The sequence below is a fragment of the Chelonoidis abingdonii genome, chromosome 6 (genome assembly GCF_003597395.2).
Source record: "Chelonoidis abingdonii isolate Lonesome George chromosome 6, CheloAbing_2.0, whole genome shotgun sequence".
NCBI lineage: Eukaryota > Metazoa > Chordata > Testudines > Testudinidae > Chelonoidis > Chelonoidis abingdonii.
In genome coordinates, this window is record NC_133774.1 from 37,411,888 (window position 1) to 37,433,927 (window position 22,040).

Genomic DNA, 22,040 nt, shown 5'->3' on the forward strand with positions numbered 1-22,040 from the left:
TGCAGCGGCAGGTAAACAGGAAAAGCCCGCGAACTTTTGAATTACATTTCCTGCTTGTCCAGCGTGGAGCTCTGATCAGCACGGCTGGCGATGCAGTCTCAAATCCAAAAAGAGCTCCAGCATGGACCGTACGGGAGATACTAGGTCTGATTGCTGTATGGGGAGACAAATCTGTTGTATCCAGCTCCGTTACAGAACACGAAATGCCAAACGCGTTTGAATAAAAAACTGCAGGATACACAGCGCTGCGTGACAAGCGTAACGGGAAATGGACGCTCATGGAGGGAGGGAGGGGGTACTGAGGACTCCAGCTATCCCACAGTCCACAGCAGTCTCTGAAAATTATTTGCATTATTGGCAGAGCTCCCAATGTCTGTAGGGTCAAAACACAGTGTCTGGCGTGGTCAGGGAACAGCTCCTCAGTTCTTTCCCCCCCCACAACGTGAAAAAAAAGGGTAAGAAATCATTCCTTGACTACTTCTATGTCACCCTATGTGTACTGAATGCTGCTGGTAGACGGACGCTACAGCACTGAAGAGCAGTATCTGCTCCTCTCCATCTCCTCCTCTCTGGTGTAGACGGTGCTGCAGGACTGCCCACCAATCCAGGAGAATCGCCCAATTTCTCACATTGAGGGCAACATTGCTACCGTTAGCAGTAGATAGGACAGAACGGCTAATAACAAGTTTAATCATTGAAACTTGGGCTGAAAATTTTTGCAAATCACATTTGGGATTGAACTCGCTTGGCAATGAGTCAATTCCTCCCTTATGGTGTCTAAAAATAGAGTCCATTCTGCCTGGACTGTCATAGCCCTGGGAGGCTGCCTCCAAGTGCCTCCCCCCGACATCATTTTCTCTCACTAACAAGTCTCTGTTTCTTAATTCTGGTATTCCTTAATACTTCATGACACAAACGGGGGAGGGGCACTGACACGGTAGCCCAGGAAGGTTGAGGGAGGAGGAAAGCAAACGGGTGCGCTTCTTGCAGGGGCAACCCTGTGAATACTGACACGGAGCACCTGTGCTCTCTGATACACTGGATCTCTGTTACACTTGCCTATTATTCTAGGCAGGACAGTGCACCACTGACCGCTCTTGGTCCGCAATCCGAACTCGGATGCGGAGTGCTGGTAAACAGGGAAATCCCCGAGAGGCTTTTACAGTGACATTTCCTGCTTTCACGTGTCCAGCTCTGATCACCACGGGTGGCGATGCAGTTCAATGCAAAAGTATCTCCTGCATTGAACCTTACGGAGATAGCAGATGTCATCACTGTATGGTGAGACAAATCTCTTTTATCAGAAGCTCCGTTAAAGAACAGGAAATGCCAAAGCCTTTGAAAAATAAACTACAGGATACACAGCGGTGCGTGACAACAGTAACGGAAGCCAGACACTCAAACGGATGGTCAGGAGGGAGGGACGGGGGTAATGAGGACTACAGCTACCAGTCTCCACAGCGGTCTCTGAAAACTATTTGCATTTTTTGGCTGCGCGCCCAATGTTCTGCCCAGCGTAATACACGGTGTTCTTGCGTGGTTTCACGGAACCAGCTCGTCAGTTTTTTTCCCCCTCCAGCACGGTAAAAAAAAAGTGAAATAAATAATTCCTTGAGTACTGTAAATGTCACCCTCTGTGTACTGAATGCTGCGTGGCAGACGCGATGCTCTGCGTGAAGAGGCAGTATCCGCTCCTCTGCCCCTCCCCAGGGTAGACAGCCGCCCAGTGAGTGCTCTTGCTGAGTGTGGCCAGGGGCTCCGGGGTGAAAATGGGAATGACTCCCTTTTTCTGACAGTGGATGGTACAAACACCTGGTAACTGTCTTCATCTTATCACCTGGGGGCTGAGCTTCATCAGACCCCTTCCTCTCTTTGCGTAAAGAAAAGATTCTGAACTGATGGACTGTCATAGCCCATGGTGGCTCCTCCCCCTCATTTGATCTCAGTAACTACTCTTGATTCTTATTCATGCATTCTTCATAATATCATCCAACAATGGGTGGGGGGCACTGCTGTGGTAGCCCAGGTAGGTGGGAAAGCAATGGTTGCGTTACTTGCAGCGGCCTCCCTCTGTGAATACTGACGTGGAGCAGCTGCCCTGTGCTACACTAATTTTAATACACTGTATCCTATCTTGTCTGGACTGACTATTTTTATTAACCGTAAGGGCAGGATTGACTCAGTCCCAAGTGAGTTAATCCCCATTTCCTTTCAAAAATTTACACAGGGTTATATCCGTTCTGTCCCATTTACTGGTGAGTGTAACAAAAAGAGGCGAGATGGTAACAGTTTCTGCTGTCTACAGTAGTACTGTACATCTACCACCAGGAAAGGGGGAGAGGAGCAGATTTTCAAGTAGCAATAATCACACCCTCAGATTCACTTCATTGGTTATGATACTGCCACTGTGCAAAGCTCTAATGCTCTTCAGTGCTGCAGATTTGCCTCTATCAGTACCATTCAGTACAAAGAGGGTGACATTGTAAGTACTCAAGGATTGCTTTATTAACTTTCATTTCTCGTGGCTGGGGTTAGGGGAAGGAAACTGAATAGTTGTTCCGTGAACCATAAAAGACACCGTGTTGTAAGCTACAGACACTGGGCGCTAAGCCAAGAATGCAAATAGTTTTACGAGACTGTTGAGGACTGTGGGATAGCGGGAGTCCTCAGCACCCCCGTTCCGTCCTCCCATGATCCCCTGGCCCTTGATGCTAATGTTAAATGGTCACGGGGGTTCTGGGTAAATTCGTCAGTCATTCCCTTGCTCCGGGAAAACATCAGCAGACAGTCCTTTCGCACATTTTTCTCCTGGATTGCCCTTGCAGAAACAATAGCACGGCAGCACTAGAGACCGTCGGCTTTTTGTTTTTCCGTCACCATTTGTGTACTAGATGCCGTGGGAGACAGAGGCGACACTCGAGCGCTACACACCAGCATTCAATTGCTTTTGCAATGATAGCAGAGATGGTTACCAGTCGTTCTGTGTACCGTCTACTGCCAGAAAAAACTGGCAATGACATGACGGTTATCTCTCCTTCTCTGAACTGTCCGCTGCTATCATGAGTGCCCCTGGCTAAAATCAGCCGGGGCGCAACGCAAAAGCAAACTTGGGATTGACTCACTGGCCACTGAGTCAATCCCTCCCTTATGCTGTCTAAAAATAGAGTCAGTCCTGACTACAAGAAGAGTCAAAGCAGCAGAGAATCCTGTGGCACCTTACAGACTAACAGACGTCTGTTAGTCTATAAGGTGCCACAGGATTCTCTGCTGCTTTTACAGATCCAGACTAACACGGCTACTCCTCTGAAGGAAGAGTCAAGTGTATTAGAAGAGCGCAGCTACTCCATGGCTGTATTAACAGGGGTTCCCGCAAGAACCGCACTCATTGCTTCACTTCTCTCCCAACCCTCTGCAGCTACCGTGGCAGGGGCCCACCCCCCATTTCTGTCATGCAGTCGTGAGGAATACAAGAATAAGAAACATAGACTTATTTGTGACATAAACGGGGGGGGCACTTGGAGGCAGGCAGTCGTGGCTATGACAGTCCAGGCAGGACATACTCAATTTTTAGAAACCAGAAGGGAGCGATTGACTCTGCCCCAAGTGAGCCACTCCCAATTTGGGTTTCAGAACCATTGTCACAGGGGCACTCATGATAGCATCGGACACTAAACTGTGATGCACTGGCCAGGTAAACAGGAAAAAAGCCTGAATCCCGCGAACTTTTGAATTCCATTTCCTGATTGTCCACCGTGAGGGTCAGCACACACACAGGTGACCACACAGAGCTCATTTGCACTCGTCACAATGCAGTCTCCTGATATCGAAGAAGAGCGCCAGCTTGGACCACACAGGAGGTTCTGGATCTGATCGCTATCTGGGGTGAGGACTCAGTGCTCACAGCACTGCGTTCCAAAAGACGAAATGAAAAAGTTTTTGAAAGAATTTCAAAGTCTATGGCTGATAAAGGTCACAGCAGAGACTCCCTTCAGTGCCGAGTGAAACTGAAGGAACTTAGACAGGGTTACCAGAAAGCCAGAGAAGCAAACGGAAGGTCAGGCTCTGAGCCGAAAACATGCCGCTTCTATGCTGAACTACATGCAATTTTGGGGTTCAGCGCTACCAGTGCCCCACCCCTGTCCGTGGATTCAGACTTTGGGATTGAAATATCAAGTGTTTCTGAGGATGTAGCCGAGGGGGAAGATGGAGACGAATTTGAGGATGAAGATGACCGTGGTGTGATAGCACACAGCAGTCCGTAACCCCAACAGCCAGGATCTTTTTGAGACCCAAGAATCACAGTCCCTGCGCTCCCAAGCGAGAAGCCCAGACAGTGAAGCCATGGAAGCGACCTCCGGTAAGTGTCCCTTCATTCTGTACCAAACACGGATTAAAACAAGACGGTTTTTGTAGATCGCATTGACACCAGGGCTTTTGCTGCAGTCGCAGCCATTACTGTTACAGGAAAATTTCGTTAACATGTCTGGGGATGGAGTGAAAAATCCTCCAAATTAATGTCCATGAATCGATCGTGGAGGAACTCCAAAAACCCTTATGCTATATGAGAACATTTCTGGCCAAGACAGCCTTCTCCGTTCCCCATAGTAGGTAACTTTTCAACGCCTTGCATTTTGCAAGACATTTTGTACTGCAGGCATTGAAGGCATTGCACTGAAGGCATTGCATAAACAAACGATCTGCCTCCTGCGGTGCTATTGTCAGGAGAGAGATATCATCCATTGTTACCTTGTAGAACATCAGGGAATGTAAACAGGGGGCAGACATGGCGATTTTGCTACTGGCCAGAGCGGGGGGATGGGAGGAGGGGATAGCGACGAGTTTTCAGCGTCTGGCAAGCAGGATTCTTCCCTGCTACCAGCAACGCGATGCGGGGGGTGATGTAGGGTGATCACTAGCAGTGATCGTATATGATAGGAGCCATGCGCTGTTGGTGGATGTGAAAGAGGGGGGTTTGGGCTTTGCAGGCTCCTCTTAACAGGAGCAAGGCATCATATAGATCACTGTGTATATGAACGGCGGAGAAGTCAAAATTTTAAAGCCTCACTTACCATCGCCGCGTGGACGTACGTTTGGCCGTACCTGCGTCTGTGTGTGTGCCACACCAGTCACACAGACACTGAATATTTAAACGCTACAAAATGCGACCTTGTAGAGATCACATGTGCTCTGTAAGGTGGATAGTGTTCTATGTGAAAGAGTACTATCATTGCTCTGTAAAAGGTATCTTTCCACATACTTATCACCCTGGTTTGCCTTCCCCATGCAGCAGCTGCACATTTCTCAGAAGTCCCTATGCCATCACGAGGGTGTGCTGTGATACGGCGGAGGAAGAAGAAGACGCGCAGATGAAATGTTCACAGAAATTATTGAAGTAACACGCAATGAGAGGGATAAACAGAATGATTGGAAGGATGTGGTAGCAAAGTACAGGAAAGATGCCAGTGAACGATCTGAGAGGGCTTAGGCAGGAAGACCAGCGTTGGAGAGAAGAAAACGCTGGATCTGCTGCGTTCTCAAACTGAAATCCTCCAACGCATGGTGGAGCTTCAGGAAGAGCAGCACAGTAGCAGAGTGCCACTGCAGCCCCTGTATAACCTCCCTGCAAGCCCACGTCCATATCTCCCTCACCCAGACGTGTAAGAACGCGTGGTGGAAGGCTTTCTGCACCCGCCTACGCTCCTCCATCCACCCCTGATTAATTGCTCAGAGTTCAAGAAAAGGCTGTTAATTACGCTACAATGTGCTTATGTAGCCTTTCCCTTCCCCTCCTTCCAAAGCACAGCAGTCAGGGACACCTTCCTAATTCTCTGCCTTTTTTTTATAGTTCCTTTGTAATACAGAATACATCGAAAGGGGAGGGTGGGTTGCTTACAGGGAAATCTAGTAAGTGAAAAACTCATGATTTTTAACAGATGCATAATTACTTTTTTAATGAATAATAAATTACTTTTTTAAACAGATACATAATTTATATTCCTTCGCCTAACCTGTAATGAAAAAGGGGGAAGGGTGGGTTGCTTATCACTGAATAAAGATCCATGCAAGTGCGGAGGGTTCATCAAGTGGAAGCAAACTAGTCACACCGTACCCTGGGCCAGTGCTTAAACTTTGTTTTCAAGGCTTCCTCTGAATGCGACAGCAACCTCCAGGTTGTGCTCTTCTAATCGGCCACTGGTCTCTGAGGCTTTGCTCGTACTCAGTGGCCAGGTGACTTTGCCTGCAGCCTACCACTTCCAGCCACTCTCGCATAAATGTCTCCCCCTTTAGTCTCCACCAAGATGTTGGGAGCAGCTACACAGCGAAGCAGCGCATAATTGCTTATGTCATGTGCCAAGGCTACCACGACTTTCAAGAGCGGTTGCACTGTGGGTAGCGTTCCTCAGCTATCGCCATAGTTCCCACTTCCGTGTTGAGAGCACAGTGCCCTGATGGGAGCATAAAATATGCCCGGGTTGGTGCTGGGTACAGCTCACCCTCCCTTTGGAAGGCAGGCAGACAACCCTTTGGCGCCTTTTTCGCGGAGCTGCATTGACGCAAACGCCATAGCACAGCAATCATGGACCCTGAGTCACAAATGTATTCGTGACCGTTGTCAACACCGCTGCGGTACTTTCTCGATGCTGACTATACACTGACATGAACTGCAACAGGCAGGAGGAGAGGAGGAGGCAGCTAATTAGCTGAGCGGCGAGGACAGCGATGACGACGATGGAGGCAAGAATTCTCCATAAAACCGCTGGCCCCAGCGTTTCTGGAGCTACTGATAATTAACGGGCTCTACTACCCCATTGAACGCCGAATTTGGGCAGGGAAACAAGCACAGACTGGTGGACCGCATTGTTTTGACGGTGTGGACCGATTCGAGGTGGCTGCGACAACTTTTCGCATCGCGTAAGAGCACTTTCTTAGAACTTTGTGACATGCTTTCCCTGCCCTGAAACGCCGTAATACAAACATGAGAGCAGCCCTCACAGTGGAGAAGCGAGTGGCAATAGCCCTCTGGAGCTTGCAACCGCCAGACAGCTACCGGTCAGTCGGAAATCAACTTTGAGTGGGCAATCTACTGTGGGGGCTGCAGTGATGCAAGTAGCCAAACAATCGTTAAGCTGCTGCTACGAAAGGTTGTGACTTGGGAATCGTGCAGGTGATAGTTGGATGGCTTTGCTGCATGGGTTTTCCGAACTGTGGTGGGGCATAGATGGAACCATATCCCTATCTTGGCCCCAGAAACCAGGGCACCCAGTAGTGAACCGCAAGGGGTACTTTTCAATGGTGTCTGCAACGCACGGTGGACCACGAGGACGTTTCACCCACATCACGTGGGAGTGGCCAGGAAGGGTTCTGACTCGCCGTCTTCAGGGCACTAGTCTGTTTAAACGGCTGCAGCAGGGAATTACTTCCCAGACCAGAAAATAACCGTTGGGAGTTCAAATGCCTATAGTTTATCCGGGGGTCCCAGCCTACCCCTTGAAGCATGGCTCATGAAGCCATACACTGCAGCCTGGACAGTGTCAGGACTGTTCAACTACAGGCTGCGCAAGTGCCGGATGGTGGTAAAAATGTGCATTTGGCCGTTTAAAGGGTCGCCGATCATTACTTACTCCTCAGACCTCAGCCAACCAATGTTCCCGCTTGCTATTGCTGCTTGCTGTGTGCTCCATATTTTGTGAGACTAAGGGGGAGACATTTATGGCTGGGTGGGAGGCTAGAGGCAAATCACCTGGCCGCTGAGTACGAGACCGAGACCAGGGCGATTAGAAGAGCACAACTGGAGGCGCTGCGCATCAGAGAAGCCTTGAAAACGAGTTTCAGCACGGCCCCAGAGGTACGGTGTGACTCTGTTTGCTTCCCCTTTGATGACCTCCGCACTTGATGGACTTATTCATGTAAGCACCACCCCACTTTTCATTACGTCGGCGAAGGAAATAAATTTGTAATCGTTAAATCATTTATTATTCATTAAAAGTAATTATGATCTGTTAAAAATCATGAGTTTTTCCTTACTAGATTCCTGTAAGGCAACCCACCCTCCCCCTTTCGATGTATTCTGTAATTACAAAGGAACTATAAAAAAAGGCAGAGAATTAGGTAAGGTGTCCCTGACGCTGTGCTTGGAAGGAGGGGGAAGGAAAGGCTACTACAGCCATTGACGTAATTACAGCTTTTCTTGAACTCTGCAGGGGTGTGGAGGAGTAGGCGGTGCAGAAAGCTTCCACCACGCGTTCTTACACGTCTGGGTGAGGGAGATATGGACGTGGGCTTGCAGGGAGTTATACAGGGCTGCAGTGGCACTCTTACTGTGCTGCTCTTCCTGAAGCTCCACATGCGTTGAGGATTTCAGTTTGGAAATGCAGCAGATCCAGCGTTGCTTCTCTCCAACGTGGTCTTCCTGCCTAGCCCTCTCAGATCGTTCACTGGCATCTTTCCTGTACTTTGCTACACATCTTCCAATTCATTCTGTTTATCCCTCTCATTGCGTGTACTTCAATATTTCTGTGCATTTTCATCTCGCGTCGTCTTCTCCTCCGGTATCAACAGCTCCCTCGTGATGGCATAGGGACTTCAGAGAATGTGCAGCTGCATGGGGAAGCAAACCAGGGTGATAAGTATGTGGAAAGATCCTTTTGCAGAGCAATGACAGTACTTCTTTCACATAGAACACATCCACCTTACAGAGCACATGTGATTCTATACAAGGTCGATTTTGTATCGTTTAAATATTCATGTCTGTGTGACTGGTGTGGCACACACACAGACCAGTACGGCCAACCGTACGTCCACGCGACGATGGTAGTGAGGCTTTAAAATTTTGACTTCGCCGCCGCATATACACAGTGATCTATATGATGGCCTGCTCCTATTAAGAGGAACTGCAAAAGCCAAACCCTCGTTCACATCCACCAACAGCGCATGGCTCCCTATCGTAACCGATCGCTGCTAGTGATCACCCTACATATCACCCCGCACGTGCGTTCCTGGTAGCAGGGAGAATCCTCTTTGCCAGACGCTGAAACTCGTTGCTATCGCATCCTCCATCCCCCGCGCTCTGGCAGTAGCCAAAATCGGCCATGTCTGACCCTATTTACACTTCCTGATGTTCTACAAGGTAACATGGACTGATATCTCTCCCTGACAGTAGAACGCAGGAGGCAGATCGTTTGTTTATGCAATGGCCTTCAGTGCAATGCCTTCAAGTGCCTGCAGTACCAAATGTCTTGCAAAAATGCATGGCGTTGAAAAAGTTACTACTGGGGGACCGGGAGAAGGCTGTCTTGGCCAGAATGTTCTCATATAGCATAAGGGTTTTGGAGTTCCATCCACGATCGATTTCATGAGATTAATTTGGAGATTTTCGCTCCATCCCCAGACATGTTACGGAATTTTCCTGTACAGTAATGGCTGCGACTGCAGCAAAGCCCTGGTGTCAGTGCGATCTAAAAAAACCGTCTTGTTTTAATCCGTTTTGGTACAGAATGAAGGGACATTACGGAGGTCGCTTCTGGCTTCACTCTGGGCTTCTCGCTTGGGAGCGCAGGGACTTGTAATTCTTGGTCTCAAAAAGATCCTGGCTGTGGGGTTTACGACTGCTGTGTGCTATCACCACGCTCATCTTCTCCTCAATTCGTCTCCATCTTCCCTCGCTACATCTCAGAAACACTTGATATTTCAATCCCAAGTCTGATCCACGGACAGGGGTGGGCATACTGGTAGCGCTGAACCCCAAAATGCATGTAGTTCAGCATAGAAGCGGCATGTTTTCGGCTCAGAGCCTGACCGCGTTTGCTTCTCTGGCTTTCTGTACCCTGTCTAAGTCCTTCACTTTCACTCGGCACTGAAGGAGTCTTGCCGTGCCCTTTATCAGCCATAGACTTTGAAATTCTTTCAAAACTTTTTCATTTCGTCTTTTGAAACGCAGTGCTGGTGGCACTGATCCTCACCCAGATAGCGATCAGATCCAGAACCTCTGTGTGGTCCAGCTGGCGCTCTTCTTAGATTATCAGGAGACTGCTTTGACGAGTGCAATGAGCTTCCTGTGTGGTCACTGTGTGTGTGCTGACCCTCACGGTGGAACTCAGGAATGGAATTCAAAAGTTCGCGGGATTCAGGCTTTTTCCTGTTTACCTGGCCAGTGCATCACAGTTTAGTGGTCCGATGCAATCGATTTTTTGATCGCACTGTGGACGCGCAAAACCGATTTTATAACATCGGTTTTGTAATATCGGTTTAAACTACTTCGAAATAATCGTGCAGTGTAGACGTACCCTTAGTGGCTGAGTCCTGTGTGGCTGCAGAACCCCATGCCCCTGGTGGCTATGAGATAGCTAGGCTAAATAAGGTATGATTATTTTGCCTGGTCTAAACTCAGAGAACGAATCCAGAGCAGCGCAAAGCCAGAGCAGCATAGAGTATAACACAACAAAATTATATTATAAATGCATAAATGAATGCAATGTGAATATAACACTATTGCAGAGACTAATAGGTTGACTGATCTTGAAAACATTGACTGATGAATGATGTTTGTGGTAAAGTTAGCATGCAAATGACAAATGAGCTATAATACATTGCCTCATATTTCACTGCAGGCACTGCTTCTGCTAAATTAATTACTTTTATAGATTTTAAGTGACTAAACTACCATTCTCTCCACCCAATTTAAGTACAAAACTTACCTTATTTTTCTGTATGAGATGAAAATCCTTCCCATAAATCAGAAGTGCATGTTCAAAGTTTCTGCATTCTTCTTCTGTCCAAGCTGTCATCTCTTCTAGGTGATTCCCAAAATAAGAACAACACTTATTTTCAGATAACTTTCCATCAGATATTGAGTAACAAACATTTGTACTGATAACATTCATGAAAATCCAAATGCACTTTGAAGAGCAACTGCTAAATTCTTTAGAATTGGTCTTATTCTTAATACACTGAAGCCTCTAAATATACTCTTGGTTAGAAAACTGACTGAATCTGCTAATCATCAACTTTGGATGCACTACTCTGCTCACTGAACAATAAAGGATTGTTAGAGTTTCATTTATTACATTTTTTTTTTTTTTTAATTTGCAGTCATCCAGGGCCAGGGGCACAAAAGGGCTTGGGCACTTAACTGCTCCTTTAAGTACCGAAATCCATCATTTAGGCACCACCAAGATTCCCAAAACTCTTGCTTAGCTGCTGCCTGATCCTGGAGGCACCTACAATCCTTAGGTGCCAGAGGTTCCACCATTAAAGTTCCCTAGGCACCTAAGTTTCTGCCAGAGAGCACGCACACAACTGCCTCAGTCTAAGCACCTATCTCATACCTAAACCCAAGGAGGATCTTCTCACCTGCAAGGCCCAATCCAGTAGGCATTTTCAGAGCATGCCTAAACCCAGACAAGATTGCTGGGGGGATGGAGGTGGCCAGCCTTATAACCTTTAGCCCAGTGGTTAGGGCACTCAACTCAGATGTGGACACACACGTTCAATTACCCCTCTGCTTAATGTTGTTTCCCCAACTTGGATTTTCCACCTCTTAGGTGTGACTGAGCTGGACTGTGGGATATTCAGGTATGGGTCTCTCTCAGTCTGTCCCATTGTGTATAAATAATTAAATAGACATCAGACCAGAGGAAGTCCATAGTTCAGTGATTAGTGCATGCACCTGAGAGGTGGCTTATCCAAGTTCAAATACATTCTCCACATGACATGCAGAGTTTGGTGGGGAACTGAATCTGCGTTTCCCATACCCCATCTGATTACCTGAACTACTGAGTGAGAAGTTATAAGGGAGGCCACTGCCACCTCCTGCATTTCCTGCAAAAAATGCAAACAAAAAGCCACCACTTAGGCATCTAACTCCAGGAAGGGTTTCACAGCTGAGATACCAAGCAGAGGTGTCTCACTCCTCTCTTCAGCAGTTCCTATTGGCTAGTTTAGATGACTTCTGACTCAGTGGACTAGCTTTTGTGGATCCCATTCTTAGCCACCTAATTCACCCCATACATTGTACAGGGAGCCTGGGCACCTAACTTGGGGCTGTGGATTCCAATGGGTAGCAAGGTGCCTAAATATGATGTGTTACAATGCCCATATTCCTTTGTGGATCTGGGCCCAAATCTGCCAAGGTTTGAAATCACCAGCAGCATCTGAAGCAGAATATTTTTCTGCACTGGTTTCAAAGGTGTCTACTCTTGCAGGGGAACAAAGAACAACAGACCTTGGAAAATAAGCAAAGGAGAAACTGCTTTTCCATACATTTAATTCTGTAAAAAACTTGTAATTTTTTTTATACATTGGTAACAATGCAAGTTAATGTTAATTTTCAACACATGCACACATATCAAAGGAAAAAATCTGTTTTCCATGCGGTTTCAGATCTTTCTCTATTGTGCGCCTCCAACCTAGTACTATAATACACAGTTTAAGATCATGTGGCTCAGACTCTGTATATGGACCATTTTAGCTTCACTACCCTTGCTTTTTCAAAGTTTGATATTATTGTTACTTAGTATTTAGTACATAGTTTGCTATCGTTTAAAAGAAAACTGATTTGGTAATCCACACCAGTGTCCATCATCACATTCCTGGGTTCTTACCGCCATTCTCCAACAATTCAAATCACTATAGAACAGCAGACACTCTCTGTTATGACATAATTTGTTTTAATTTTGTTTCACGTTAAAGTATACTAAAGAGGAGATATATATTTACCTCATCAACGAATTAGATAGTAGCAGGCAAAACACATCTGTACATTTATTATGAGGTAGTCTGAGTTATAGTAGTAATTACTGGTTATTGTTTTTAGTGTCCTTTTTGTATCATTCAGTTACACAGTAAAAGAAGAGCCTTTCAGTTTACAGGCAACACAAATGATCTCTTTGCCAAAACAAGAATTCCCTATTAAGTGAATTTATAAGTTATTCAAAACGTTGACCAATCAACGAACTCTCACACCATGTCCTGCAGCTCACCAAAACAGGATTCTGGCAGAATAATGCAGGGAGTAGATTCCAGAGGTGCAGGCATTCCACTGAGAATGTCCTGACTGCCACCTGCCACTGAAACTTTAACCTGCCAGCAAGCCCAACACAATATTGAAATTCCCATTATAGGACCCTGGGAGACTGCATTCATGGCGGATAAAAATCAATGATTTAAAAAAAAAAATCTGATTTTTTAAATTTAAAATCAGACTTGTTTGATAAAATTCTTTGAGGGAAAAAAAACCTATCTAAAGGTAGTTTTAATTAAGATACATTATAGCTGAAAGATCTCTCATCATGGAATAGGGATTATAAATTCGAATTCTAAAGTACGAGACAATATATTCATGTAATATTTAAGAAAAGTTTTGTAAATGAGTTCCAGTAGTTCATGGATTAGGTATGGACCCCAAGCTTATGGGGTTCCAGAGGCTTCTGTATAGATTAACCTAAATAATCTTTTTATCTACCCAATGGGACTCAGTGCTCAGTCTAGAAAAGAAGTGGGCAAACTACGGCCTGCGGGACCCTCCTGCCTGGCCCCTGAGCTCCTGCCTGGGAGGCTAGCCCCTAGCCTCTGCCCTGCAGCCTCAGCTCACTCCACTGCTGGTGCAATGCTCTGGGCAGCAGGGCTGTGAGCTCCTGGGGCAGCCCAGCTGCAGAGCCTGGCCTGACCCTGTGCTCTGTGCTGCGCGGCAGCACGGCTGGCTCCAGCTGGGCAGCACAGCGAGATGTCCTGGTGCTCTGGGCGGGCAGCTGTAGCGCGGCCACCCACTGATGGTCCGGACAACGTGGTAAGGGGGCAGGGAGCGGGGTGGGAAGAGGTTGGATAGAGGGCAGGGGAATTTGGAGTGGTAGGCGGGAGTTTGGATAGGGAGTCAGGGAGGAATAGGGGGTTGAATGGAGGCAGGGGTTCCGGGGTGGGGGTGGAGATGGATAGGGCAGCCGGGGGCAGTCAGGAAGAAGGGGTGGTTGGATGGTGCAGGGGTCTGGGGGGGCCATCAGGGGGCAAGAAGCATGAGGGGTCAGATAGGGCCTGTTTGGGGAGCCACAGCCTCCGCTAACCGGGCCTCCATACAATTTTGGAAACCCAATGCGGCCCTCAGGCCAAAAAGTTTGCCCACCCCTGGTCTAGAAGATACCGTCAGAGATGCTTAGTTTTGCAGTTATCAGACTGTGGATGTGTGTCTCCAGAGATAACATGCTTGTTAACAGCAAAAATGTCTTTAAATAATGAAATAATATAATATATAGAGGTGAGAAATAACAGACTTCAACCCTATTGTTCCTCTGCAAATTTGTGTACCCAGAGTCAATCCCTTACCTCTCTCTAAAAGTGCAAAGTTTCAAAAAGTTCAATGAACAGAAGATTGTTGGGGGCAGAATAGATCTGGACAAGGAGAAGAAGTCTGGAAATAAATGTGAAAAGGGAAGGACAGGCAGTAGAAACAAACGTGAAACTGTTTGAGCAGCATATTCCAGAAGTCTTGAGGTCTTTCTGAGTATAGCCTTCACAGATTTGAGATCTACCATACCATTCTCTCACTAGAATGGAAAACCTATAGTGGCAGCAGGCCGTAAAAGAGACCCAGTTTGGGAATATTTTAATGACGTTACTCTACCTGTGGGCAAGACAGGCATGTGTGCAAAATGCAAACAGTGCAACAAAAAAATGCAAGGCCTGGTTTCCCGAACGAAACATCATGAGAAGTACTCCTTCTCAGGAGGAAGCTGTGTTGACGATGATGAAAGGAATATCACTTTAAAAATGTATAGTGTGTACCTCTTAAAAATGAAACCTACATCTGAGTTGTTATAACCTTATTACATATTCTTCACAACCAACAAGAATGTACTTTTATGTAGAAATCCATGATTAAATCGAGTCTTCCTGACTAGTGATTTAAATCAAATCCACCTGGTTCCATAGACTGAGCACTTGCCTCTGATCGCAAACTGCTGCCACAAGTGTAACTTTCTTACCATGCAGCATCTTTTCACATTATTGGGTTTTAGTCTTAGTTTGCAAAGCCTCACTGAAATCTAGGCTGCGAGCATTCCATTTAATAGGAGTTTATGCAGAAACAATATGTAGAGAACACTACAGTGAAAATGCCTGTAATGCACAGAATACTTTTATCACATGATGTAACAACCGTTTTATCCTTACCACACTCTTTACATATTTCTCACATTAGACTTTTTAGCGATTAAGTCTCAGTGAAATAAATGATGGAATAATTGTTCATTTCAAATGAAATAGTGCACAATACATAGTAGAGGCAAATAAAATTAGTAAGACTACAAATGTGGCACGTTACGAGATTGCGCGCTAGAGCTGTAATATGTAATCTGGCAAGGATACCATATTTGCTAGGATCATCAGAACGGTATTTTGAAACTGTCCAAAAGCCTCAGCTGACTTCAGGGACTACCTCCTGAAGTCTGGTCTGTGGAATGGCAAAAACATTCTCATCTGAAACTTTAAGGACGCAGGACTGCTTATAAATGGGTCTTTTTACAAACGAATCACTTTAACTTCATTTTTCTGCATTTCCACAGCCTGCTTTAGGGCTCAACCCTCCATGGTAATGAGTGCTTTCAACTTCTTTTTAAGTCTATGGCAGTTGAACGAGATTAGCACTATACAGAAGATGTTTCTGCAGTACCAAGCCCCAAGTTTGTCTTTGCTTTCATCTGTGCATAGAGTGAAAGGGAACTACAAAGAGTGAAAGACTGACCCCTCTGTTATCTGTATGGATCAGCTCTACTAACTTAAGAAAAGCATAAAGGCTGGGGACAAGAGGTGGAAAACACAAACCAACCTATCCTACTACATAGTAGAGCTATCCTGTGCTGATGAAATACATTCAGGGTTCAGTACAGGAAAGGGTGGGGTCACATCACAGAGCCAGCTATGGTTTCTTGATTCTCAAGCAGCCTTGGAATGAGTTAGAGCAGCCTGTAGTCTGCTCTAACTTACAATAGCTGGCTCTGATCTCAGCAGTTCTATAAACTGCTGTGAACTCCTCCAGTAGAAATGCCCAACTGGCCAGCTACAGTCATGTTACATCCGTTTTGTTCCGTTCAGGTGATGAAAAGGGTAATGACCCAGGGCTGAGAACCTGGCCTCAGTATTTCTATACATTATAACTTTAAAGAGAGTCTTAAAGTATTCCCTACTATTTCAGAAATCTCTTACCTTGAGATGCCTTTCCATTTGAGCAATACCTCTCAATTGCTTCTTTTATATTATGGTTACATTTGAGTAGTTCATAGAGTGCCTATGAAATTAAGGAAATATTTTTGTTTAAAACAAGTCGTTTAAAGTTTGTATCTTAAACTGCTTAGCTACTGTGTCTAGCTTCAGTGATCAAATTGCATATCAGTCAATTAATTTTTAACCATATAAAATTAAAATTTCATCAACAAACAATTTAAACAAAAAGTTACATACCACTTAATATATCACTTAAAATAAGGTTTCACAAGAAAATATAAGTGGATATCTAAAGCTGGATGTGAGTTATACTGAGAACTGTTTGTTAAGAACATAATCATATACACATGCTGTATCACAAACATTGATATTATAGACCCCAATCCTGATTCATGTGCTTAATTAAGTACTGGCAGGATCGGAGTCTTACTTTGCACTCCTGTGAAAAAAATGTTTGACTACTTTGTTACCCGTTGCATATACACGTAAAGAGAATGCACAGTAGTTCAAAGGCAATGTGTCACACATGGATAGGATATAAAACATACTTGTTCATTGTCCCGTGTGTGTATTCCTTCAGGAATTCTTCCAATATTTTTTTCATTTCCAGTTCTTAACGAGGTCTCAAAAAGGTATTCTTCAACCTTAATCTCTGAAACCACCTCAGGTCTCCAAAGTAACTGATCTTCATTTTCATACACTGTTAAGAGGAAAATCCATTGAGATACAAATAAAGTTGTGTGAGTGAGAGAGCATGCACACCTTTCCTGGTGTTTTTGATACTGTAGACCAAATAACAGTAGATGTAAATTTACATGGTCCCACTGAATTTATATACTTTAGTTTCTGGCACAAATGTTTTAGAACTACGACATAAGAAATCAGCAGCTTCCCCAAAGATAGAAAACAAGAAGGTAGCTAGAGGTAATCAAATCAAACATATTGACAACACCTTGTCACATGCACAACCACCACCACCCCTCCCTTTCCATATACCTCACTGAAGAGAGACTTGCACTATGCTACAAAGGTGAACAGATTCAGGCTATATTGGAACAAGGAGGGAAGGGACTGAATTCTAAGGACAAGGGCCTATCAAAAAAATTTTAAAAAATCTACTGGCCACTAGAGAATTCAAATTAAGAAATTTATGCATATTTACACATGACAAAGTTGGGAGTTTTCTAAACTAGTGAACATAGTCACATCTCTGTTTGCTTAGAGTTGCACACAATCCTTGAAAACAGCAAAAAAGAACAAACCAATAAATGAGCAGTAAAAAATATGAATTCTAGCACTACATTTATTCCTCAGTCAATTCAAACACTTTCCATGCTGGAAAAAAGCAGGTGACTAAGCAGTCACTGTCTTCAAAAAAACTTGTTGCTATATACTATTAGAAGTGCTGATCTTGATGCTAATATTGGGAGTTCTGGCTCAAATAGTCATCAACTACTAGCGCACAGGACATATGTTCTGTAATGAGTTTGGGTTGTGCATTTATACATTTTTTGTCAAATCACATTGGAAACAATCTAATACGCAAGTAAGTGGCTTTTATAAATATCTTCTACGTATATCAAACATGAGACACGACGAACATTAGTTATTGTTAGCAGCAAACATTCAAATTTAAATCCCAATTTGCTTGCTATTAAAATATTTAATATTACGAACAGACATTTTTGACATTACATTTAACAGGGGCCATTTGGGGACTGGTCCTGCTTTGAGCAGGGGGTTGGACTAGATGATCTCCTGCGGTCCCTTCCAACCCTAATAATCTATGATTCTATGATACAGTCTGCAGACAATGCAAAATTAGATAAATTATCTGATCCAATGCAGTCTAAGGAATGAAAGGCTGATACAGGCCAAAAGTGAGGAGGATCTGCGCCTCCTACAACGAGGAGGAATTAAACAAAAAAAAAAAACAACAATCCTTTTCACCTTGTAAGACACTGTTGCTGCTCAAGAATAGAAGATGCTTTCACAAACAGTAACATTACAAGACTGAATTTAGAGCTGTCTCAGGGAACACAAAGCCCACGCCACCAGAATAACCACTGCTTTTGTCACTGTTACCAAGGTTGTACTTTTAATTTCTAAAATGAAATCTTAGGAAAGGTCAGGAGTTTTATTAAAAACAAAAAACACATAACAAGACTATTGTAATATTACGGCTGTATAAACCTCTCAGCTGTTCTCTCCTACAACCTATCCTTAGACTTTCGAGATGTCATTTTTTCCTCTAACAGCCAGACTCCTTAGCACTATATTCAACTGTTTTAAGAAGGCTGTATTTCCCTATCATTGTATTTAACTTTAAATTGTTCAAAGTGACTCCAGAAAGGAAACAGGGCAATAAAAATAGAGTTACAGATAAATGGCATAATGGAATCAGAACCACCACCAAAAGCACCCACAGGATTGTGTTTGATTAGATTCGTTTTCTGATAGAATTTTACAGGTAAAAAAGGTAATTCAAAACAATTCTGAAAGTGTACAGAAAAAAATTAATACCATCCAGTTATTGATGCACTCTACAATCAGTTCCAAGATTTCCTGATGTATCTGGAAGTGAGGAAGTTTCAGTTTTAATACTTACCTTTTCTGAATCCTACAGCTGTTTACTATCCAGAAAGTTGGGGCAGAAAGGTATTCATATAAAAATCTCATCTAAACTGAATAAATCCACTCTTTTTTCCAACTGAAACTAATTTTTACCTCAACTTAGATAGAGACAGACTCATTTATCAAATGGAATAAAGAAAAACACATCTAGAGAATGATCACAGGATTTCTCTTTCCAAAAACTACTCAGCCAGTAAAAGGAAATTTAGAACAGAGAGTTTGTTGTTTAATGTTTTTCTGCAGCAGTTTTGTATCCCACAAAGCTATGCCAGTCTAAAGGCAATACAATAATATTCTCTGATTATGCCTGAAATGCCTGACCTCTCTAAAAGAGAAGCAAAAGATGCTCTTTCTGAAGGTCACTGAATAATGGATCTCATGGTCAACTGCAGTTTGAATTTTCTGTGGGCAACAAACTCTTCCTGGAGCCATTTTATGATTTGGTCTAATATTATTATCCTTCTGGTTTAGTATTTGATTTTTCTTATTTCTCCTTTTCTATGAGAATTTTACACCCAAAGTTATTCATTGGGATTAAATATTACAAGGAGATAATTTAGTTGCACTGTTTTGTCTTGGCTAGTATTGTTATAACTTCTGATGTCAATTTTTTAAACTGATGGTTTTTAAGTAATGTTTAATATTTTTATTTAACCAAGTAGAAGTAAAACAGAAGAACTTACCCTTTTCATCATCACTGAACTTGCCCAGGTAAGGTGGTATTTCAGCCTGATACTGTGAACCAACCATTATTTCCTAATGTTTAAAACAAAAAAAAAAAACAAAAAAAAATCACACACACTTTAACTTTACACTCAGACATATGAGCATTAAAAATGTCAATACAAGATGTATTTGATTCCAGGATTAAAGCACTTCTTAGATACATAAAAAAAGAATTTGAAATAAAAACAAATTGTAAGAAAATTCCACTGAGATTTATTATATGGAAATAATTAGTACTTTAGTTACCTTCCTCAAATCTTCAGATGAATTACCAGTGTCTGCCTCAACATCTTCACCATCTGATTCCTTATCTCCATCATATGTAGTGTTTGCTTTATAAATCAAAACCAAAAAAAAAAGTATTATTTAGCAGTATTTTGCAGTTTGCACATAGAACTACGATTGCATCTGTTTTGCTTTACTTTAAAGCAACTAAACAAAAGTATCGTCTTCATTTAGAGATAATGGTCAATAGCTCTTAATAATTTGCTTTTCTGTGGAACTGCAGCATAAAAGTTAAACAGTAGAAGGTGCTATATCTGCAACTGTGTGTGTTAGAAATGGATAGCTGACAGTCAAAGGAAATAAGATAATTTGTCTCTGAGGCTACGTCTTCGCTACTTGCCGTATCGGTGGGTAGCAATCGATTGCTTGGGAATCGATATATCGCGTCTCATCTAGACGCGATATATCGATCCCTGAATGCGCTTATATCGATTTCAGAACTCCACCAACCCGAACGGAGTTGCGGAATCAACAGGGGGAGCCACAGACATTGATCCCGCGCCGTAAGGACGGTGAGTAATTTGATCTTAGATACTTCGACTTCAGCTGCGTTATTCATGTAGCTGAAGTTGCGTATCTAAGATCGATTTTCCCCCGTAATGTAGACCAGCCCAAAGGCACTGCAAATATACGTCTGGGGAATAGCAACAGGAAGATACTAGTACACTTTAACCCCCAGTTGCCACAGCAAAGTAATCTGAAAGGCAATTTTTCTCTACACTGTCCATTTAAAATTCTGTTATCCAACTGTTTCAGGGACATTTAAAATATTGAGCTAAACAAATATGTATCAATTTGGAAAGAAGTATGAGAGAAGATATGGTAGAGATATAAAATAATGAATAGTAGATTAAAAGAAAGTTGAGTGTGTGCTCCTCTTTACCCTTTCCTGTAAACAAGGACAAGAGGGCACTCCAAATAAAAGCCAAATTAATAACTGGTTATTTGTCAAAAAATTAACCCACCATATTTTTTCTGCGATTACAACTCAATGGAAAAGTATCAGATTCTATAGCTGAATCATCAGTAATGTCAACAAAAAGAGATGCCCTTAGAACATACTGCAAAGTGCCAGTCTTCCTCAGCTTCCAGTGAAATCAATGGTGTCACCACCTCACAGGATTGGGCCCTAATTCTTTACCTAGACAATCTTTCTATATATCTATACAGCGCTTAGAATGTTCCGGTACTACTATAGCATTAGTCTTCTTACATCTTAATGGTCGAGGAAAGAAGTCTGTAGCTTCATGTGAAGTAACTGATGGTGTCAAGTCATCAGCAGAAGACTGTGTTTCTTCGTCATCACCTGACAAGAGGTCTTTAGCTATTTCCTCCTGTATCATTAAAGAAAGAAAATCAAAGATATAGTACTAAGTATAGGTTGGTGAGCCTTTGGAACTAGCAAGTTAGAGGTTCTATTAGCAAATACATTACCTAACTTTTTACCAAAATTTATTCTATTCTTCTACACTCCCCAAAAAAATCAGAATCACATTCCTAAGATTTTTGAAGTATAGAAATCAAAATCAGTGTGAAAGTGGGAGCTGGGAGAGGGGGTTGGGACGGAGTTGCCCTCAGTGAAAAAACCCACTGGGGATTGCCCCCAAACATGAAGCAACCCAGGGATCTCTGGAGACCCTGTGGCTGTGCATCAACTTGACCCATCTGGAGTTTCCCCTAGTCCTAGCATCACAGCTCCACTGGAGCTGCACTACCAGGAACTGATCACTAACTATGTCATCCCCCAGAACTCTGGAAGAATTAATACAGCCCAGACCCATATTTCTTTTTCTTAGGGTTCTCTGCAGGACTGCACAAAGGATGATGTGAATCCTGTTGTCCTGCACCACCCAGTCTCCTTCCCTTAAGGGTGAATGGCAACTTCTACAGAGTTTGTAGATGCGTCTGAGCCTTCCTCTTCCACACAGAGAAGTTGGAGAGGAAGAAATGCACATGGATATGCATCAGGTAACAATCCTGACCATATTTTTTTGTAACCATACGGTAACACTGAAATGTGCATCCTAATGGGACTCTAAAGTGCACAGCAGTCAGTTTAAAAGTTCAGGAGAATTGGGAAAACCCATCTTCAAGAGTCACAATTTAAAACACTGATGTTTCAGGTTTTATACTAGTTGCATAATACACCCAGTCTCTGCATATATGAAAGTTTATCTCTCACCTGC

The 22,040-nt window shown here is 43.6% G+C and overlaps 1 protein-coding gene and 1 pseudogene across 2 annotated transcripts in view; both read right to left on the bottom strand.

The window, feature by feature from the left end:
- MIER3 (MIER family member 3) overlaps positions 1–22,040 on the bottom strand; it is a 35,434-nt gene that overhangs the window by 7,059 nt on the left and 6,335 nt on the right. Inside the window, exons 5-10 of one of the 2 annotated variants that reach the window (XM_075066957.1) lie at positions 21,068–21,188; positions 19,816–19,901; positions 19,527–19,599; positions 16,758–16,909; positions 16,192–16,273; positions 10,695–10,786 (exon numbers count right to left, since the gene is read on the bottom strand). In XM_075066957.1, coding sequence (XP_074923058.1) covers positions 10,695–10,786; positions 16,192–16,273; positions 16,758–16,909; positions 19,527–19,599; positions 19,816–19,901; positions 21,068–21,188 — 606 coding nt within the window. Of the gene's footprint in view, positions 1–10,694; positions 10,790–16,191; positions 16,274–16,757; positions 16,910–19,526; positions 19,600–19,815; positions 19,902–21,067; positions 21,189–22,040 lie in introns of both variants that reach the window. The other variant, XM_075066955.1, reaches the window with a different exon arrangement.
- On the bottom strand, positions 2,287–2,417 carry LOC142047068 (U4 spliceosomal RNA; annotated as a pseudogene).